The 19,010-nt window shown below is 54.6% G+C and overlaps 1 protein-coding gene across 2 annotated transcripts; it reads right to left on the bottom strand.

Moving 5' to 3' along the window:
• Window positions 1-1,114: 1,114 nt before the first annotated feature.
• Window positions 1,115-18,475, bottom strand: ARNT (aryl hydrocarbon receptor nuclear translocator). 2 transcript variants are annotated; one of them, XM_088137156.1, is made up of 22 exons: window positions 18,357-18,475; window positions 14,736-14,841; window positions 14,528-14,572; window positions 13,709-13,753; window positions 12,290-12,334; window positions 10,410-10,623; window positions 9,897-10,110; window positions 9,692-9,791; window positions 9,255-9,320; window positions 8,462-8,547; window positions 8,186-8,262; window positions 7,903-8,037; window positions 7,080-7,154; window positions 6,455-6,606; window positions 5,380-5,490; window positions 5,196-5,271; window positions 4,989-5,112; window positions 4,618-4,717; window positions 3,993-4,152; window positions 3,489-3,648; window positions 2,799-2,932; window positions 1,115-2,317 (listed from the first exon to the last, which is right to left on the bottom strand). In XM_088137156.1, the coding sequence occupies exons 1-22, from the start codon at window positions 18,379-18,381 to the stop codon at window positions 2,228-2,230; spliced, it is 2,340 nt and encodes a 779-aa protein (XP_087993282.1). In that variant the 5' UTR covers window positions 18,382-18,475; the 3' UTR covers window positions 1,115-2,227. The 2 variants fall into 2 exon arrangements, with proteins under 2 accessions (XP_087993282.1, XP_087993283.1); XM_088137157.1 differs by lacking the exon at window positions 12,290-12,334.
• Between the last annotated feature and the right edge of the window lie 535 nt (window positions 18,476-19,010).

Genomic DNA, 19,010 nt, shown 5'->3' with positions numbered 1-19,010 from the left:
CCGCAGCCACCCGAGACCGGAGAAGGATAGCGGGATTGCGAACGGCTCCTTTCCCAAAACGGGCGGGCGGCGATGCAAGGCGGCTGTAGAGCAGCGAGGCTCGTCAGCAGCACCCAGTCGGGATATGGGGGGGTGGGCACAAAGGCAAACCCTGGATGGGCCGGGAAGCTGCAAACCAACCCCGCCTGTCAGTCTTCGTGTTGTGCCAAGCCACGGCCAGTCCCAAACCAGCCAGGAGGGCTCGGCTTGTAACAGCCGTGGGTCTGAGAGACTGGTGAAGACTCAAGCCGTTCTGGACCCGGATCCCTTATCCGTCCCGGCGGCAAAGTGGTGCCAAACCACAGCAACGTCGCATCTCTCTTCCCTGTCTCCCCTGAGGATAGCACAGACAAAGGGCAGGGGGGAAAGTCTGGATCTGAACAGCAGCCGGGACCAGATTTTGTCCAGAGACCAAGGCAGAGCAGCGGCCTTTGCTTACTCCTCGCCTCGGAAAACGGATGCTAAGCGGAGCGTTCCTTCGCCAAAAAAAGACCCCCAAGCTGCGAAGGAGGGAGAGACCCAGCTACGTCCTCAGGAGCCGGGAAAGGGCAATTTCTTGCTGCCAAGGCTGCAGAAGCTTCGCCTTGAAGACAAAATTGAGTATCATTCATTTCACAGCATCGATTCGGCTTCTGCAGGCCAGGGCCCAAGGCTAAACTCTGAGATTTGGCCCAGGGAGCTTTGAGCTGAGCCCCTCCGACGTAAGGGCTAGGAACTTGTTTCTCCTCCTTCCTTTTTAATTTAGAAAGCAGAGGTTTTCCAGATCTGTGCTCAGCGATCCAGCTCCCCTGTGTGCCCATTTCAAGAACTACATGATCCCCACAGAGGTGCCTTGGCGCTGTCTTCCTGCTCACTTCCTAAAAAATGGGGAGGGGGGAGAGGAATTTACAAGCTTTCAATGAAGGGAGGGAGGGAGGGAGGGAGGGGGAAAAATCTTCTCTTCCCCCCTTGGAATGGAAAAATAAACGTGGCTGGAAAAACTGCTTCAGGGAAGAACTGCGCGTTTACCTTGGGGGGGTGACGCGAAGGAGGAAATGGTGGGGTTGGCAATCACAAGGAGGACAAACGCAGCATGCTCTTTGTGCAATTTTTATGGCTTTTAAGTGTCCCCATCGTAAAGCGCATACAAGGAAAGAGGAAAGGCCTTAACACGGATTGGGAAGGGGGTCGCTGGAGAGAGGCACAGCCCACGTGAACCGCACAGGCCCGAGGGTGGCCAGGCCGGGGTCCCAGCGCTGAAAAAAGGCAGGCCACTCCAGCCAGCTTCCCTTGATGACCTCCACAATTAAACCAGAGCTCTCTTCCTCCTTTCAGAGAATGGGAAAGACCCTTCCAGAATCAGGACTCTGAACATTATTTTCCCCACCAGCAAAACAGGGCCCGTTTTGCTTCTGGGTTCCTCGCTGCTCCCTGCAGTTGCCAGTCGCCCCGTCCCAAAAACCGGGCTTCCGAGAGAAAGGTTGTGCCAGCACATTCGGAGCACAGGAGTGGCACGAAGGAGGTGTGGAAAGACAGACCAGTCAACAAAGGGACCAGAAAGGGAGGAGGTGCACAAGCCCCCCATGTTCCATTAATACTGCTTGTGAGAGGGGGAAGAGACACGCATGTGCGAGCGTGCGAGGGAAGAAATGCCGGGCAAGGCGTTCAGAGATACCTCTCAAGTTCACAAGTCACAAAATCGCATAAGAAGCAGGAGCCTCTCGACAAAATTCGGCTCCCCGACGTGTATAAACGAGAATACAAGGTAGGTATAAAAGATTATGTCACAGGATTAAAAACAAAAACGAAACGAAACAAAAAAAACCTGCTGAGTTTTTGCTTCCCGAGCATCTTCTCCTCTTGCGTTGGATGTGGGAGGGAAAAAGAAAGACCCTTCTGTTCCTTCCTTCCTTCCTTCCTCCGCCTGCCTGAATACGCCTCTGAGGTTCTCCAACATCCAAGCGAGTTCCGCTGCAGGCGGACAGGGAGGGAGGGTGTTGCTCCGGGGCCCCCCCAGAGATTGGGTGAGGAAGTGGGGTCTTGGCTGGGCTCTGTTTACGACACCCCCGGACGCTTCCGTTCCCCCACAACGGGAAGACTTGGGCACGCTTTGAAAAGGGTCAGAAGAATGGACGAAGAAGAAACCCCGCGGCTCTCTCCACGTCGCTATGTGGAACGCTGCCCTGTCGCGGCCAGCGGCTTTTCTCTCTTACTCCGAAAAGGGAGGAAACATGTTCAGTTCGGGAAACTCTTCGTTGCTGTAGCTGGTTCCCTGTTCCCCCAGCATCGATAGCATATCCTAGAAACCCAAGAAGAACAGTAATAAAACGTAGACTGGAATAAAATCATTACGTACCACTAAATTGGGATAACTTGTGGAAGCCCCCGGGGATAGAGAGATTTAGGAGACTGACTTGCTGCTGCAATCAAGCCACGAAAACGATCTGTTTTTCCAACTTGCTCTTCCTTTTACTGCCTGCCTCTGCCACGTAAAACCCCTCCAATCTCACCACTTCCCTTTGATGGCCTTTTACCACCAAAATGTCTTCTTTGGGAATGACCCAGAAGGTCCAATGCAGACGTTTTCATATTTCTTCTCTTACCTCCCCCTGCCCTGCACCCACACACAGGGGCCACGCTCAGCAGCTCCACTGGAAGAAGAGCTTTGGTGGGAACAGAGAGGAAGCCACCCAGCCATCCATCCAACCCAGGATAAAAGCCAACTTTGGCCTGGCTACCGGAAAGGGAGGCCGGGCGTTGCCGAGCAGGGGCCGACTCACCGGGAAGACCTCCGGCTGGCTAGACTGCTGCTGGATGTGGGACTCGCCTGAGCTCTGCCACTGGGGCCAAACGCCCACGCCTTCTGCTGTGCGTGCCTGGAAGGGGGCCGGACTCTGCCCGCTCTCTCCAGCAGCTGAGGAGGGAAGGAACCCGAGAGACAAAGGCCTTTTCGTCACCTCGCCAAGAGCCAGCTGTAGGCCAGGGAGGCACAGTCGAAGGGCCTCAGGTCCTTTCCAGCTCCCCAATGAAGGCCACCTAACAAGGATCGACTGTGAAGGCACTGCGGTTGCAGGAGCAGGGCTTGGCTTCAAGGCTGACCAGGTTGGGAAACTGCTTGACTGAGACAGGCTATAGGAATAGCTGTGGGAAAGCCTGACAGCGTTTTCCATCCCCTCCCCTGCCCGCCCCCTTACAGGAAGAAAGTCATGGTGGGGTCCCTTTAACTTCCTGTCTAGCACCCTCTTCTTCTTCTCTGGGGCTTAATTCTCTGAACAAAGAGGCACCTTCCGATCACATCCAGTTGGATGGAGCAAGATCTGCTCTGCGTCTGCCAGCAGGGGAGGAGGTCGGGAGGCAGGTGTCCAAATTTCTGCCTAGAGGCTCTCTGCACGCCACGAGTTCGGCTTTGGCAGGTGAGCTGCAAGGGGGCCAAGCCCGCAGGTGGCTCGAAGGGCAGCAGAGGGACTTACCGAAAGGGGCGTTCCGGCCAGCAAGGTTTGAGTAGGGAGCCCCGGCTGGCGAGGCCGCAGAACCAGGATTTGGCATGGGGCTGAAGGAGGACGGCGTGGCCTGGAAGCTGCCCATGGCGAAAGAGGACGGCCGAGTCTTCACGGGCTGGGAAGCTGCCGGCTGGAGAAGGCAAAGTGGAGAAAAGAAGGGTCGATCAATGCAGAGAAGAGGAAAATGAAGGGGCGTTTATCGCAAAGACTAACACTTTCGTCTTGAGTTATTTGCTTTTCAGCTTTTAGGGAGGCAAAGGGCCGCAGGGAGGTGAAGAATGGCCAAAATCAAAGCCCCAGAAATGGGGAGCTACGTTGGGATGGAGCCCATGCTCAGGAGAAAACCCTTGGAAAAGTTTTGTGGGCCAGTGGCCCCTTGACACTCCAGGAACACCTGAGACACAAGTTGTTGTTGGGGGGGGCAGTTGCAGAGGAAGAAAGAAGAGTTGGAGGAAAGCCAGAATGCAACGTTACTTGGGCCGTGAAAGGTGGGCGCGATCCCGAAGTCCAGGCGGTTCCAGAGACCTGACTGGGGCTGGCATGGCGAGAGAGGTGCGCCAGGACGGGTCCGGCTCCGGTTGAGTGGGCCTGGCCAGGCTGGAGGACGTTCACGGGGGGCGCCAGGGTGCTGCTCCTGGAGCGGAAGAGCGGCCCGGGTGAATGGCAGAGCAGAAGGAAAACCCGGCTCAGGAGATTTGGGGGTCCAGCTGGGAAGCCCCCAGCGAGCTCTGCTGTTTTCCACCAAGAAGACGCCACCGACCGCAGCTGCCTAAGGAGAAGCCCCCAGAAGCCCCTTCCTCGCCCATCCCCATAGCCTCAGCCACTCAGGGAGGGGATGCTCCAACCCTGCAGGAAAGGCTGCTTCACCGCAAAAGGACAATGTCAAAAGACAGACAGACAAACGCTGGGCTTCTCCGCTCACCCTGAATTGGCAGAGCAGCCACGGCCGGGTGTGAAAAATAAGCCTATTTTTCTATCCAGCCTGACTGACAGCCCGGTTCCCCCAAGTCCTAGCGAGCGTGGGGGGGGGGGGAATCAGGATGAAGCAGAGACGTGCCCGCAGAGGAATCATGGTAGAAATCTGGACTCTGAGCCTTACCGGAAGCTCTCGGCCGGGCGTGAAGCCACAAAGCTATTCCCTGGAGAGAAGAGTGACTGGCTGGTGGGCACCGAGCTGGCCGAAATGGGCTTTGTCTGGTCTGCAAAAGAGGAACCCCGAGGGCAGGGAATCAGCACCAAACCAGGGAGGTTTTATACAGGCATATTTGGGGAAACATTCCACTGAAGCAATGTTTCTCAACCTTGGCAGCTTTCAGACGGGTGGACTTCAACTCCCAGAGTTCCCCAGCCAGCTAGGCTGGCTGGGGAACTCTGGGAGTTGAAGTCCACCCGTCTGAAAGCTGCCAAGGTTGAGAAACCCAGCACTGAACAGAGGTCCTGAGAATCAGGCCTTCCCCTTTGCCCCCAAACCTGGGCTGATGCTGTTGTAGATTTCGCTGAAGCGAGGGTCCCGCTCCTGACCAAACAGGGACTCGGTCTTCTCCACAGGCTTGTTGTGCTCTGGACCAGGGGCGCTCACGGCCTGAAGGGCAGCCTGCACAGACAGCAATGTGAATACTTATCAACTGCCCAGGCTTCCTGCCTGCGCCAGCATCCAGGAGCCCTTGGCCACCTTACCTGCGGGTGTTCGTAACTGGCCAAACTTTCTCTTCCAGGGACCACGTCGAGCTCTGCCGGCTGCGCTGGCTGTTGCCTAAAAGGCAGAGGCTCAAATCAGGAAACGGCCTTGCCCGTCCCAGCCCGAGGTGCGGGTACTGAGCAAAGCGGGCCTGGCTCCTCGGAACAGGCCGGGGGCTCTTACCTGGCTGGCAGGTGCCCCGTGGCCATCTCCAAAGGCAGGCTGACGTTGGGGCCCAGCTGGGGCCTCTGCATTGGGCTCGGCCCTGCAGGGCGGGCCTCCTGGCTGGCATTCCTGGAGGGTCATTTGGAAGGAAGGGGAAGGAGAGCCGTCAGGGCCAGGCAGGCGGGCCAGTCGGGGACAGGGACGAGCACAGGGGAAGGTTTTGCGCTCAGCGATTAAAATCCTCCCCTCGTCTGAAGCCAGTTTTCGGGGCTTTGTGAAGCAGACAACGCTGTCAGCAGTAGGAGACAGAAATTCCCCGACAACCCCTCCGTGCTCTTGAAGCTGTTTTTGTCTTTTCAGGAAGAGCCTCGTGCGATTAGGAAAGGCCAGAGTCTTGGGGACCCCGGGGGACGACGTGGCCACCCTTGGTGGGTCTGGGAACCGCCCAACATCTCTGCCCTCCCCGCTCTGGTTTGGGCACGGGGCGTCCCCTGCCCCCCCTGCTCCTGAAGCTGAAACATGGAGATGGGGATGGAGATGGCTTGGCTTCTTCTGAGACAGCGAAGGGCATCTAATTCTGGAGCACCCGCTTGGCCTCCGACTCCCAAAGACTTTCACCTTGCTCCCCCCCCCACAGGATAACCAACAGGAAGGGGGTAACTCTCAAGAGCCCCACATCGCTCCAGCTAAGCGTTACTCAAGCTGTGAAATGACGCGACACTGCGGGGCGTGTTCTGCTGGCTGACCTCACTTGCCAGGAGAAGGTACCTGCCCGCCCTCCGTGAGATCACTGCAGGCCGGCCAATCGCAAATGAGCGAGGCCGAGGCTCAGCAGAGCTAGCGGGCAGCCGAGGTCCCCTTCTTGAAGTGGGATCTGACGCCACGTTTTTGGCCATTTTCCTGAAAAAAGGGAGCTGGGGGGAAACGGAAGATTGCAAAGCCCTTGTTGAGCTTCAGCCCCGTCACCCTTTCTGAGGGCGGGCAGGGCAGGGCAGGGCAGGGCAGGGCAGGGCAGGGCAGGGCAGGGCAGGGCAGGGCAGGGCAGGGCAGGGCAGTCCGTGCCAGGGGCGGGGGAAGCGTCCCGAGTACGTACTTCACGTTGGTGTTGGTGCAGATGATGTACTCGATCTCGTCCGAGTATGGGTTCTGGAAGGTGAAGGAGCTAGTCCGCATCCAGAGCCATTCCCGGTTCTTGGACCGGAAACGGAACATGACAGAGAGCACCTGGCCTTTTAATTTCACCACCTGGAAAAATGGTTTGGACCCCATTCAAGGCCGCCGCGGGCGAAGGGCTGACCCGCAGAGCCCGAGGGGGCCCCCATGCTCAGAAGGGCCGACGCGCCCTTCCGCTGGCGCCCAACTGTGGGGGAAGGACGCGCCCTGCCACCTTGTCCCTGACTTCTATGGTCGGGCCCGAAGAGACCATTCAGTCTCTCGGACTCGCACGGCACAGAGACCCACCTCCTGGAGGGACTTCTAGGTCCGTTTTCAACAGGCTGCCTGGAGGGTGAGGATGGTTATGGGGTGGAATGCAGCGTTATGGACCTTTCGCAAGCCGCCTGCTCTGTCCCCAAGCCCTCTGCCCTAAGCCTGGAAGATGCAGGGCCCCGGGCCGTGGAAAGCAGATGGGTTGGGGCAGCTCGCTTCAAAGGCATGCGTTCGGCACCCCGACTCCAGCATCCAGGTGGGGCACATCGAGTGGCCGTGCGGTGCGTTACCTGCTGGAAGCTGTCTCTCAAAAGCTGCTGATCTTCCGGGTGGCAGAAGTCGACAATGTCCTTCCCCAGGAGTTCCTAGTGCAGAAGAGAGGCACCTGATGGGAACCAGGCCCACCTGCTTCCCACCCCCCAGGCTAAACAGCAGCCGCAGGAGCACGGAGGGGTCCCCGCGTGGCGTTATTTTTTCTGAGTTTGCTTTGGGGGTAGAGAAATACCGCTTAAAAGCTCATGGCCCCCTCCCCAAAGCGAGAAGCCTAGATTCTCAGAAGCTCCTCTCTTATTGAGGAAAGGATGGACCAAGTCAGGCCTTGTGTAGCCACCTGCCCCCTCCCCTTAATGCTGCATCTCAGATTTATTCAGGCAGGTGGGGCGACCTGAACAGAAGCATGCGTCCTTCCTTCCCTCTCCATGCTGGCTGGGGAATTCTGGGAGCTGAAATCCACCCATCTTAGAGTGGCCAAATTTGGAAAACACTGTTTCAGAGCATTCTGGTTGCAGCAGTGGTCAAAACACTGAGAAAGCGGAGGCTAAAATGCTTACCAGCCTGCTCTTGCATTGTTCTACCCCCCCCCACCTTGCAAAGGGAAGCCTTTTCTAAAACAGCACTTAACGAGGACATGTTTCGTTCGAGCGACTGAAGCGTTTTTCCAGTACTCAGATGGAATTCAACTGAATTCCACTGTCACCCCATCTCTTGTGCGTTTCTGTGGTTGCTCCCACCACCCTCTGATGCCTCTTCCTCGCAAACCTGGGGTTCCTCAATTCCCATGCAACCCAGAATCCCCCATCTTTGCAAAGCACCTCCCCAGTTCTGGGGTCCTACCTGGGGCTTGTAGCCAACTGTGGCCATGCAGCGGTGGTCCACGAAGGTGAAGAGTCCTTCCGTGTTGTGCCGGGAGATGAACTCGGTTGGCTGGCATACCGTGCTTGTGTCTGCACAGCTGGGTGAGCTCGTGACCTGGTGGGAGGGGAGACAACCCAAGTGAGGGCCAGGGGCTCTCTATCCTCCCTGCGGCCAGTTACCCCAGGGGCTTTGGAGAGCTCAGGGGGTGAGCCTGGCACAGCTGCACACCAGTTCTCCCCCGAGGAGAAGGCGGCCTGCCTACCTGCAACCTGCCGATGGCGACCAGGCAAAATTTGCTTCCCTGTCCAGCATCCGGGTCATCATCAGGCAGTGAAACTCCTGGGAAGGAGAATGGGAATTCAGGACCCCCTCAAACCAACTGGCTTCCAGAGGCCACTGTTGTCCCCTCCCCCCCGCTTTCTGGGTTTTTTAATTACTGCAGAAGGTCAGAAATCGGGGGGAGGAAGCCAAGTGGCTGAAGCTCTGGTGAACCACGCCAGGATGGTCCAGGGGGGGAGAGAGAGACTGTGTGGGTTACCTGCTGGTGGCCAAGCTTTGATGTAGCCTGTGCAGTGGACGACCACAAAATGGGGCTCACCCTCCTTGACAGCACCCAACCCATTTCTAGGAGGAGAAGAAGAAGGAGAGAGATTTGGTAAGGCCCTACGGGGCAAAAGTTACAAAAAAACCAAGAACAAACCAGTTCTGCGGCAGAGAAAGCAGCAATGCGAATCGGCGCGTACACAGCCATCTCGTCAAGGAGAGAAGGCACCTTAAAACCTGGACCCTGGAATCTCCCCTTGGCCCCCCTTCTCTCAGAGAGGAAGAAGACCTTGCTGCCGGACCCCCAGAGGCTACGGCAGCTTCCTAACTTCTTAACTTCCAGCCAATGGCCTGGTTAACTAGTGAGCTCTCCAGGCACACAGACCGCAACCCTCCTCATCTTGGTCCAGCCTGCCCACTGAACCGGAGGGCACCTGAAGTCCCTCCAGCCAAAGGGAGGCGGGCAAGGGCAAGCCGCAGCGTGCGCAGCAACGTGATCCAAATCCTTCTTCCGAAGCTTGACCACCAGGCTGTCCCTCTCTGGTTTCCCCTAAGTAAATCCCAGGGCAACCTTTGATTTGAAAGAATGAGCAAACGCCCCGAAAACCCACCTCCCTTTGCAAGCAACGCTTTAAAAGAAAATGGACCCTGTCTGCTCTTTTCCCCCATTGTTTTTGCATTCCGATAGATACATAGATAATGACAGATAGCCAGCCAGGCAGGCAGGCAGACAGACATTTTAATCCTGTTCTGGCTCCCCCATAATTTTCCTCCCTCCCATCAGTTACCTGCACCTATTCCGCATGAAGCTGAGGCGGTTCATGGAGACGGGATCAACTGCTGCATTCCCGCATCTGCGGAACAAGGGACCGGGATAAAAAACCCAATTTCAGCTTTCTGCCAGGACAGCCTCTCCCGGGACGTCGCCTGCAGACGCTTCCCTGTGCTGATCTGCTAAACGGGCCACTGCTGACAGGCCCCCCCTGCTTGAAAAGCTGCCACAGCGAGCACGAGTTGCGCAGGCCTTCTCCTTGTCCCACCTGCTCCACTGACCAAACAGCTCCTGTATCTGGCCCGAAAGCAGCACAGCCCCGGCCTGCTGTGGCCAGGCAAGACACCACAGTCAAAAGAAACCACGGCTTAAGTGAATCACACCACACTCTTTAGCCAAACTGAAAAAAATGCGTCCCTTCCGCTTCTGCCCCGACACACGCCTCGAGCGTACCTCATCCGACAGATGAAAGACCTGCGGGACCCCATGCACATCCTCATGGACTGCTGTCCCTCCTTCTTGACCGTTCCTGTCTTCAGATCGAGGACCCGGCCTGAGGAGTCCAAGCCGAAAGGTGAGGACGGGGTCACTCCTGGCGGCCCCTGCCTTTCGGGGGCCGAGAAGGCAAGCAGCTAGCTCTGGGCGTGGGGAAACATACCGGTCAGCGCGTTCTCTGAGGTGGACAACTGTTCCCGCAGCTTCTCCACGTCGTCGGGGTGCACCTGATCGTAGAGGGTGCTTCCGAACCACTCCGACTGGGGCTGGTTCAGGACGGGCGTCACCGAGTCGGAGATGTAGACCACCCGGCCCGTCTCGCAGGAGACGATGAAGAGGAACCCGTCTGCTGCCTCCAAGATCAAGTGTTTGAGCTCCTGTGGAAAGAGGCAGATTGAAGCGGAGAGCAGGGACGCTGTGGCATCCAGTGACAAAGGAGCCCCCTCTTCTGCTGCCAACTCTTTTGCCTGCTGGGCACACCCTGGACGGGAGCTGCCAGTTAAAAACAGAGCTGTGGAGCTGGGCAAAGGTGGGCAAATTCAGCTGGAGTTACTGACTGACTGAGAGAGGCTTCTTCGCCATCCTGCTCCTAACACAGCAGACTAAAAAGCCACTTCTGCCCAGAGCCATTCCTTGTCACTGTCCCCAACAGCACTGAAACGCAGAGGATGCAGACCTGGTCGGTGAGGAAGGAAGGCTTGTAGGTGCCGTCCGTGGAGGTGTTCCCGGTGCCCCGGAGAGACTTCATGTGGGAGACGGCCATGCGCAGGATGGTGAGCTTGTCCGGCTTGCGGGCCAGGGCGCTGCAGGTGGGCACCATGTCGGAGAGCTCCGTGATGTAAGCGGTCATCTTGTTCCGGCGCCGGCGCTCGATCTCGCTGTGGTTCTCCCTGGAGATGGAGAGCGGAGCAGAGAAAGGGAGGCGGGTTTCAAGAAATTGCCAGGAGGGGGCCTGACTTGCCAGAAGAGGGAGAGACAATGGGCGGGGAGGAAGGAGGACGGAGAGGGGGCCAGAAGTTGTTAGGGCTTGGAAAAAAAGACACGTGCCAGGCATGCAATGGAGAAAAAGCAGAAGAGCCTCCAAGGCACCGGAGTGATCGAGAGCCATCGCCTTTGCGAAGCTCACAGAAAGGTTGTGGAGGCAGCAGTCAAGGCCCGGCAGGGTCTGTGAGTGGACCCTCCATAAACAGAGGCAGCCTGTCTCCAGATACTCTGGGTGGGGGGACGTTAACGGTGGAGGGGACCGCCTGCTCTTCCTCATATCCATGCTGCATATCAGAGCCTACCAGGGCCTAGTTCCTCGCTAATGAATTCTAGAAAACGGAAGTGAAGGGATAGGAGCCTTCCAGCAAGAGAGCACACTGCCTTGGGGCCAAAAGAATGATAGCTACGTTTGGGGGGAGGTGAGAAAGAAACCCCAAACCAGCTTTAATTTCTTGGCGCAGAGACGCGCTTCTACAGAAGCAAGACTCTGGATCTCCCTCAGAGCGAGACCCTCGTTTTCCACGGCAAACCTTTGCAGCAGGTCTCAGAGTGCCGGCGGCAGAATCGCCACCCACCCAAAACGTTGCACAAGTTTTCCAGCAAGAGAGGAAAGAAATTAGTTGAGAAAACCAGCACCTGGAAGCATGGAATGGAAGATGGATCTGGGTGGAGGAGACAGGGAAGGAAGAGAAAGTTGTTTGGCTGTTTTTTAAGAAAAAAACCGAGTTTCGATCGCTAGTCGCTGGAGGGCTAACGTTTATTTGTGGAAATCTCTGTCTCCCTGGACAAGGAGCTTGGCTGTCTGGGAGATTGCGGAGGCCAAAAGCGGGGAGAGATGGTGCTGGGGAGGAGAACACGGGAGCCCAGGGGTGCTTTACGTATCTGCCCTCGGCAGGCCACTGAAGCTAAAACCAAGCCTTTAAAAAAATTTTTTTACAAGCGTGGAAGAGGTTTAGAGAAATGCTAAAAACGCTTCTTGCTTCTTCTTCTACACGCCTTTTAATTGAGAGGCTCTTATTTCATAGCACGATGCTATAATAACTCATACGTTATTGTTTCACTTCTCGCCTTATTCTATGTCCGGCCTGCACTGAGTTACCAGCGGGTAATGAATAAAGCTGCTGTTGTTCTGCCTCGGCTGAAGAAGCCCTGGATCTGTGAATGCCAATTCCAGAGGGGGCACATTCAGCCCAGCCCGGTCTTAGAAACAGTACCCAAAAGGTGCCCGCCAGTATTTTAAAAGCAATTTTGCAGCAATTATGGCATCGTCATTGACAGAGGCAGGACTTCCCTCGCCCGCTTAGCTCTTAAAGGGAGAGGCAGTGGCTTTAATAAGTCCACGTAATGCCAACACGTTTCAGCAACAGCTGCCATGCCACCGGCCCAACCTACAACCGAGATGCTGATTTCCAAAAATCTCTGTCTACTTTCAAGCCCTCGATTAAGAAAGAAAACGGGGAAGGCGGAGGGATGATTTGGAGGAGGGGGGTGGGAAGCAGAAGAAGGGGGAGTGAACAAACTGTGCTCTGCCATGCGTGGAGAAACAAAAGCCAAACTTCTCTGTTCTCCTACCTGGCCAATCTTTCCTTATCCGCTGAGCTCTGTTCGTCATCAGACCTAGAAATAAAACGGGGGAGCTAAGCTAAAACTTAAGAGGGGTGAGTGGGTGGGGACTTCACCTCACGGGGTGAGAAAGAGAAGGGGAAAACCGTGCAGGGAAACTGGGTTATTTGCGTGGTTCTTCTCACCTGAAGAAGCCCAAAGAGAGCAGAGAGGACTTTGCTGGCGTGGCTGAACAGCCCTAGGCAAGAGGCCCTCCCTGAACGGGCTTCCAAAGCACACCGCGCAGAAAGAAGAGAGGCTGGTAAAGGAGGGGAAGGGGGACGGATGGATGAACGGATGGAGCGTGGAATGAGCCGGGGTGTCCCAAGGAAGCTGCTTTTCACAGCAACAGAGAACCTCGTTCCAGGATGTGGTTTCTGACCCGCGGAGCCAAACTCCCTCCCCACCCTGAAAGGCTGAACGCCCCTCGGCACGGGAAAAAAAGAGCAAGAAAAAGCAAGGATCTTCGCAGCACAAAGCGGTCCCCAGAACAGAAGCTTGTCGACCAAGATCCAGCCTCGCTCTTTGGAATGCCAGGCTCAGCAGAGTTGACACCTGCTAACCTAGAAACGTTATGCCTCCTATGCAGTGTTTTTCAACTTGGCCACTTGAAGACGGATGGACTTCAACTCCCAGAGTTGAAGTCCACCCGTCTTCAAGTGGCCAAGGTTGAGAAACACTGCTCTAATGGCTACAACTAACCGAGTTTCAGTATTCTATTTTCACTCCAAGGGCCTGGCTGCAGGCTTGTTATGTTTTCTGGGCATCCCGAGGCCCTCAGATTCATATTTTGTTGCATTTAATTGCTGGGTGTTTCAATGACTACCTAGCAGATTAGATTAACAGGTGGCAAATCAATTCCACAAGATAAATAAAAATGTCATTAACGTTCAAAATGCTGCCTGGTGACCTGCAAGTCTGGCTGCAACTCCGCAGCAAACACAAAAAAAATTTAAAAGCCTCCACATTCTCAAAGTCCCAAGTAATTTCCTGAAAAGGACAGATAAGAGGGGAAAAAAAAGTTTGCAGTGAACTTAGTCCGTGGGGAGCTGGTCATCATCACACCTAGTAAAACAATGGGGGGGGGGAGAAAGCTACAAAAACACATCATTGCTCTCTTTCCCCAGCAAACTGCTTTGCAATTTGAAAAGCAAGGCGCTTTGAGGCGGGTATCAAAAGATAGTGAAATATGGATATTAAAGCCTCCTGTGCTGGTCTCCGGTGAGCACTTCTGCATTCTTATTTCAAAGCTGATGCTTTGCAAAGAACTGGGTGAGAAGGCCAGCCTGCCTGCCCAAGTTCAAACACACCCAAAGGCCATCTCTACCTCTGCAAAACAGGACCACGGGCCCCCGGAAGCACTTCTCCTAGGAGTGCAGAAACTCTTACCTAGCAAACCGCTCTTTGTCCGTGGGGAGCTGGTCATCATCACACCTAGTAAAAAAATTGGGGGGGGGAGAGAAATACGTCAATGAAAGGGCTCGAAACGGCCAAGGAGGAAACCCTGAAGCAAAGTGGGCATGTTAGAAATCCCGGCTTCCTGTGATAAGATTCTGTAACCAAGTTGCTCTTAAGGGTGTACACTGTTCTTTCTCCCCTGCGCTTTTAGCTGGACCAAAACTATTACCTACATAAAAGGGCTAAATCCAGAGACGGCCATTATTCCCCCACGGCCCCCAGCACGGTTTTCATTTTACAGAAAATTTAATCCACCCATCACTTCCTGCCATTGTCTTCTTGTGGGTCCAGTTCACACCATCTGCTGAGGGGGGTCCAGGGGAAGATGGCCCTGCTGCGCAGGCAGGTACCCCCACTCAGGGGGGAGTTCAGAAGGGGTTCTCTGGTCACCCGAAAGGGACAAGAGGGTGGATGGGTTAACCTCCTTGTCAGGTGCCAGGGACAAAGTGACATCCTAGAAAAGTGGGAGATTCTCGGGGGATATTGCTTCTGCTTTATTTTTTACACCCTCAGTTCTCAGAGAGGGAGGGCATCAAAATGGATGGGTGCAGATTGATTTTAGCCTGTCAGGGATCCCTATCACGATTATGTCATGTTCAAATTACTGTTGTTAGTTCTTGCATAAACCACTCTTAAAAATCACCTCCCCCCCCCCACAAAATCTTCCTTTCCTGGCTCCTGACGCACACATTGGCAGGCTGTCCTGTCTCGGTAGCCCCCGACTTCCTTGCCAACGGAAACCACGCTCACCTGAGAAACTTGCTGCTCCCTTCGCCATCGTCCTCAAAATCGAGCCTAAAGTACAACAAGAAGGACAACCGTGACTGCAGGGGAAGCATTTCTTGAGCACGCCCACCCTTGAACGAAGAGACGGTCTGGCAAAGTTGGTGAATCAGGAGAACTCTTCCTGGCCTACGTTATTGGGGCAACCCCCCCAGCGTCCTTGTTCCTAACTTACCCCGTCCTCCGCTTGCTGTTTCTCTGGGCAAGGTTTCCTCCTGGATGTGCACCTGGTCCTGACGTTCCAGACGTTGCTCCCAAAGAAGGAACATCCGATGCCATTTCTGGGAAGATGGAGACACAGACCGGCTGGTCAGGGCAAGAACAGTTTCAGATGTGCTGGGCTGGCAGTTAGTTCCCCCTCCGCCCTTGCCAAGCTACCAGGCGATAGAAGCATCAGAGGGGGAAACATGGCCACACCTGCGCATTCACAAACGCCAGGCCAGGAGCACCAGATCTTCTAGTGCGCTGCTGCAAAGGCACAGGCTGTTTTGGCATGCCTGCCAGGGGCTCTCTGACGGTCGTTCTCAGAAAAGAAATGCTTTTAAGGTGGGAAAGAGGAGAGTGGAAGCTGAGGGGAGAGGAGCAATGCAGCACCATTGGGGTTTCCCCAAAGCCTCACACGTTTAGCAAGTGTTAAACATTCTAGTTCCATGCGGCTTTTTCGGCTGTGAGACCTGCCGTGTATTTTGTCTCAAACGTGCAGAAACAAATTCATAAAGCTTCAGAGACTCGCTATGGGCTTTTGTCCAGAAAAATGTAAGTAAATTTTTTTTACACAGGCCCAGGTTATCTGAGGAGCCGTCTCGCCCCCGTTATATCAGCCTGCCCCACTCGGTCTGGCAGAAGGGGCATGTTGCAGACCCCGCCGGTCAAGGAATTTCAGCTGGCGGGATCTAGGAAGAGGGCCTTTTCTGCCGTGGCCCCCGCTCTGTGGAATAACTTACCACCCAAGGCGTGAAATCTTGTGTAAGCCAGATGGCCAGGGGGCCGGATGGGGGCTCGCACCAGTGGAAGTGGCTTGTGGGGTAACTGATTTCACCCCCGTCATCTTGAACGTTTTTAGTTTTTACGTATAAGGTTTGTTTTATATAGCCTGATTTTTAATTAATTAATGTGGTCATTTATTTTTTAATTGTTTATGGGTTTTATTCTAATTGTGAGCCGCCCAGAGTCACCCGCTGGGGGGGCATACAAATGTATAAATAAATAAATAATAAATAAAATTACATAGGTCCAGTTTTTATATCCCATATAGACATTAAAGACTTTATAGGCAGAAGACCCCAATCTGACGCCTACGGATCCATTCAGTAGATTGGACTAGAAGAAATCATGAGAGGCTCATGGCTTATGGTGATGATAATGGTATATCTGAAGCAAGATCTACCTTTTTTGTGATCCATTCGAGTACGGAAAGAGGCACACCCCTTCCTTTGGACTATGGAAACGAAGAAAACTTACAGAAAGCCTGACTGACCCAAGGTTTCTCTAGAAACAACGGGTTGCTGCACTCCAACTTGAATTTGAGGAAGAAAATTGATGCCACATGTGAATGAACCAAAGACTCCAAACTCTCCACTGAATTAAGAAACACAGATGGAAGAACTTTGCAGCACGAAAACGTAATTTGAACAGGGCACGCTGGAGATTGCTTTGCTTGTCAGAAAATATCCCCAAAGGTGATTTAAAAGCTTGCTGCAGAGTTTTAAGGCTCCCCATGCAGAAGGGCCAACCTAATTAACACCACAAGATTGTAAAAGCAAGAAACAAGTTAGAAACCATCTGAAGTACTCTTAGAGGCTGCCCCCTTTTTAAAAAACAGCAAAGAAGTACATATTTATGCATAAAAGCCTGCAGAAACTGTCGGATCAGAAGAACACATGTAATCCAACACCAGACTAAGCACTTTCTTTTAAGGTTAACTTAAAAAACAATTTCTTCCCACCAGAAGAATGTTACTTCACTGGTAAAGGTTTCCTGTCAGGAAAATGCAGAATTTGGAGTTTTGAGAGCAAATACCTCCATTGCATCCCCTCCAATAAGAAGAGGGCGGAAGGAAAGAATAAATCCTATTTTGTCAAACCAGATAAACATTTACAGGCACGCCACTCACTTCTTGGTTTCAAAACTGAAGTGCCATAGGAAACCAGAAGCATTTAGGTCAAGAGTAGCAATTTTGCAATAACATAACCCCTTGGTATAATCTGAAGAACCCTCAGGATCTTGAGAAATGAAATAGAAAGATACCGGTCTTCATAGCTGCAATCACTCCAGCTTCCACACCGAGACAAAAGATCTTTTTTTTGACTAGCTCAGTCACACATGGGACTTTAAATCTGTGGCTGACAAGATTTTAAGCTGTGGCTTCTTTTCCAGAACAAGTGTATTTGCAAAAGAACCACGGGTCTGTTTCAAAAGCCAGAACGAGAGAGACAACACTTCTGATGTTGGCCAAGCGATGACGTATTCAGCCTAAGCATTTCCAAAATAATTCTGTACACAAAGAACGCTGAGCGTGTTATCTCACAGGGCTCTCTCGAAGGCTGTCATCGCAAAAAGCTATGCCAAAGTTTAGCGTATCTTAAAAGCCACATTTTAGTTCCAGCAATTAAGAGATTCAGAGATTCTTATTTAGGTCGAAGGAAAGTTTTGCTAAGCACGGAGGGTGAGTTGCCAAGGAATTATGCTTCCATTTGTGTTTCTAAGACTCTCAAAAGTTTCTGAGAAAGACAAAAAGGCCCGGTTAGAGGAGCAGAAAGTTTGGCTTCCTTTACAGATATACATGTAAGATGCAACTCTCTCTTTAATTTCTCTAATTCCAGATGCTGGGCCAAAACAATCTCAACTTTCCTTGCAACAGAGAAACACCTCTTAGAGACGCTTTCTGCAAATGGTCCCGTTAGATTATTTGCCGTATCTTGAATTAAACAGCACCATATTGACTACCACCTCCAGCAGCGGAAGAAAAACAAGTAGGATTTACAATAATTTAATCCAACACAGCCTTTCCTGGCAGGCGGCAACTTTTACTCTGGCTGAGAGCGATGGGAATTGGGATCCCAAGCATTGGGATAATGTGCAAAGATACGTGGATCAGGGAGCTTGGGGGGACGCCGTTTCCAGCCTGCTCACTGGTTGCCTGCTGAACATGGACACCCTTGGGCCTTGTCTTGAGGGCCCCAGGGAGCTGTGGCCCCCTGGACCCCATGGCGAGGCCCCCAGGGAGCTGTGGCCCCCTGGACCCCATGGCGAGGCCCCCAGGCCCCCATGCGAAGCAGCGAAGAGCCAGATCCACTCCCTGTCAGGCTCGGGGCCTGGCTGGGGCGAGCCCTTGGCGGCAGGCGCTCCGGATGAGGCCCGGCTCCTCCGAACCCTCTTCAAGGGCAGCCCCACAAGCGGTGCACAGCAGCAGTCTAGCCCAAGCCACGGCTATTCCTGCCACTTGGCAGGGGGCAACCGCTCCTGGTGCCCGGCCAATGCCGGTGCCAGCCCCATCGTGCTCAGCCAGCGTTGGGACGGCGGCTGGGGATCATGGGAGGGGTCTTCTAGAGCATCTGGGGGCCCCCCAGCTTTGTTGGGGGGGATGATGGAGCTGGAGCTCCCCCTAGCTGGGAAAGCAACGGCAACCGCGGCTGGGGGAGATGGGAGGGGGAGTCTGGAAGAGTCACAGGCTGGGAAGGATGGGAGAGGAAGTCCCAGCTGGGGCGCAGCAGGCGATGGGGGACATGGGCTCCTCCAGCCGCCCCGGCCGCTTCCGCGACCACCCCCCTCTTTCCCCGAGTCCCCCCCGGCTCACCCTGCCCCGCGGCGGCGGTTGCCATGGCTACACAGGCGGGCGCCCCCCGCCCCGACTCCTCGGCCCCTCTCTCGCGCCAGTACCAAGATGGCGGCGGCGGGCAAGCCCCGCTCAGGGCGTGGCCGAAGAGCGACGGAGGGACAGAGCGCGCGCTCCCATTGGCTCACCACGCCCAGGGGGTGGGGCCCGCACCGCCGTCCCTGCGAAAGGGGGCGTGGCCCAGAAGTAGGGGAAAAGTGATTCCGCGGGACTCCCGAGCAGCGGGAGGGGGCGGGGCGAAGGTGACGTCACGGACCAGCCCGTGACGTTGCTTTAAACGCATCCCGAGCGCCCTGTGGCGTGTCGTCACGCCGCTGTGACGGAATGCGAGTCCCATCATTCCCAGCCCACCACTCCCATCACTACAGTGCCCATCTCCCCCACCTAACCGTCTGGCTTTACCAGTTGGACCGCAACTTACATTAGTGCCCTGCCACACCACCAGACTACAGCTCCATGGACCCTAATCCCTCCAGATCTCTTGGACAACAATCCCCATCATCCTGGGTCAACACGCCCTGAGCGGGGAAGGGCTTGGGGCAGCCCTGCGCTGCCCCCCAAGAGAAAGAAAAGCCCAGCTCTGCTCGCACCCCAAGGAAAGGGATCCCTTGGGCC

Source organism: Python bivittatus, unplaced genomic scaffold, assembly GCF_059951505.1.
Source record: "Python bivittatus isolate LINGU-HERP-01145 unplaced genomic scaffold, Pbiv_v1 ctg000180_np1212, whole genome shotgun sequence".
Lineage (NCBI taxonomy): Eukaryota > Metazoa > Chordata > Lepidosauria > Squamata > Pythonidae > Python > Python bivittatus.
Note: the sequence above shows the minus strand (reverse complement) of the source record. Positions and strands in the feature narration are given on the sequence as shown.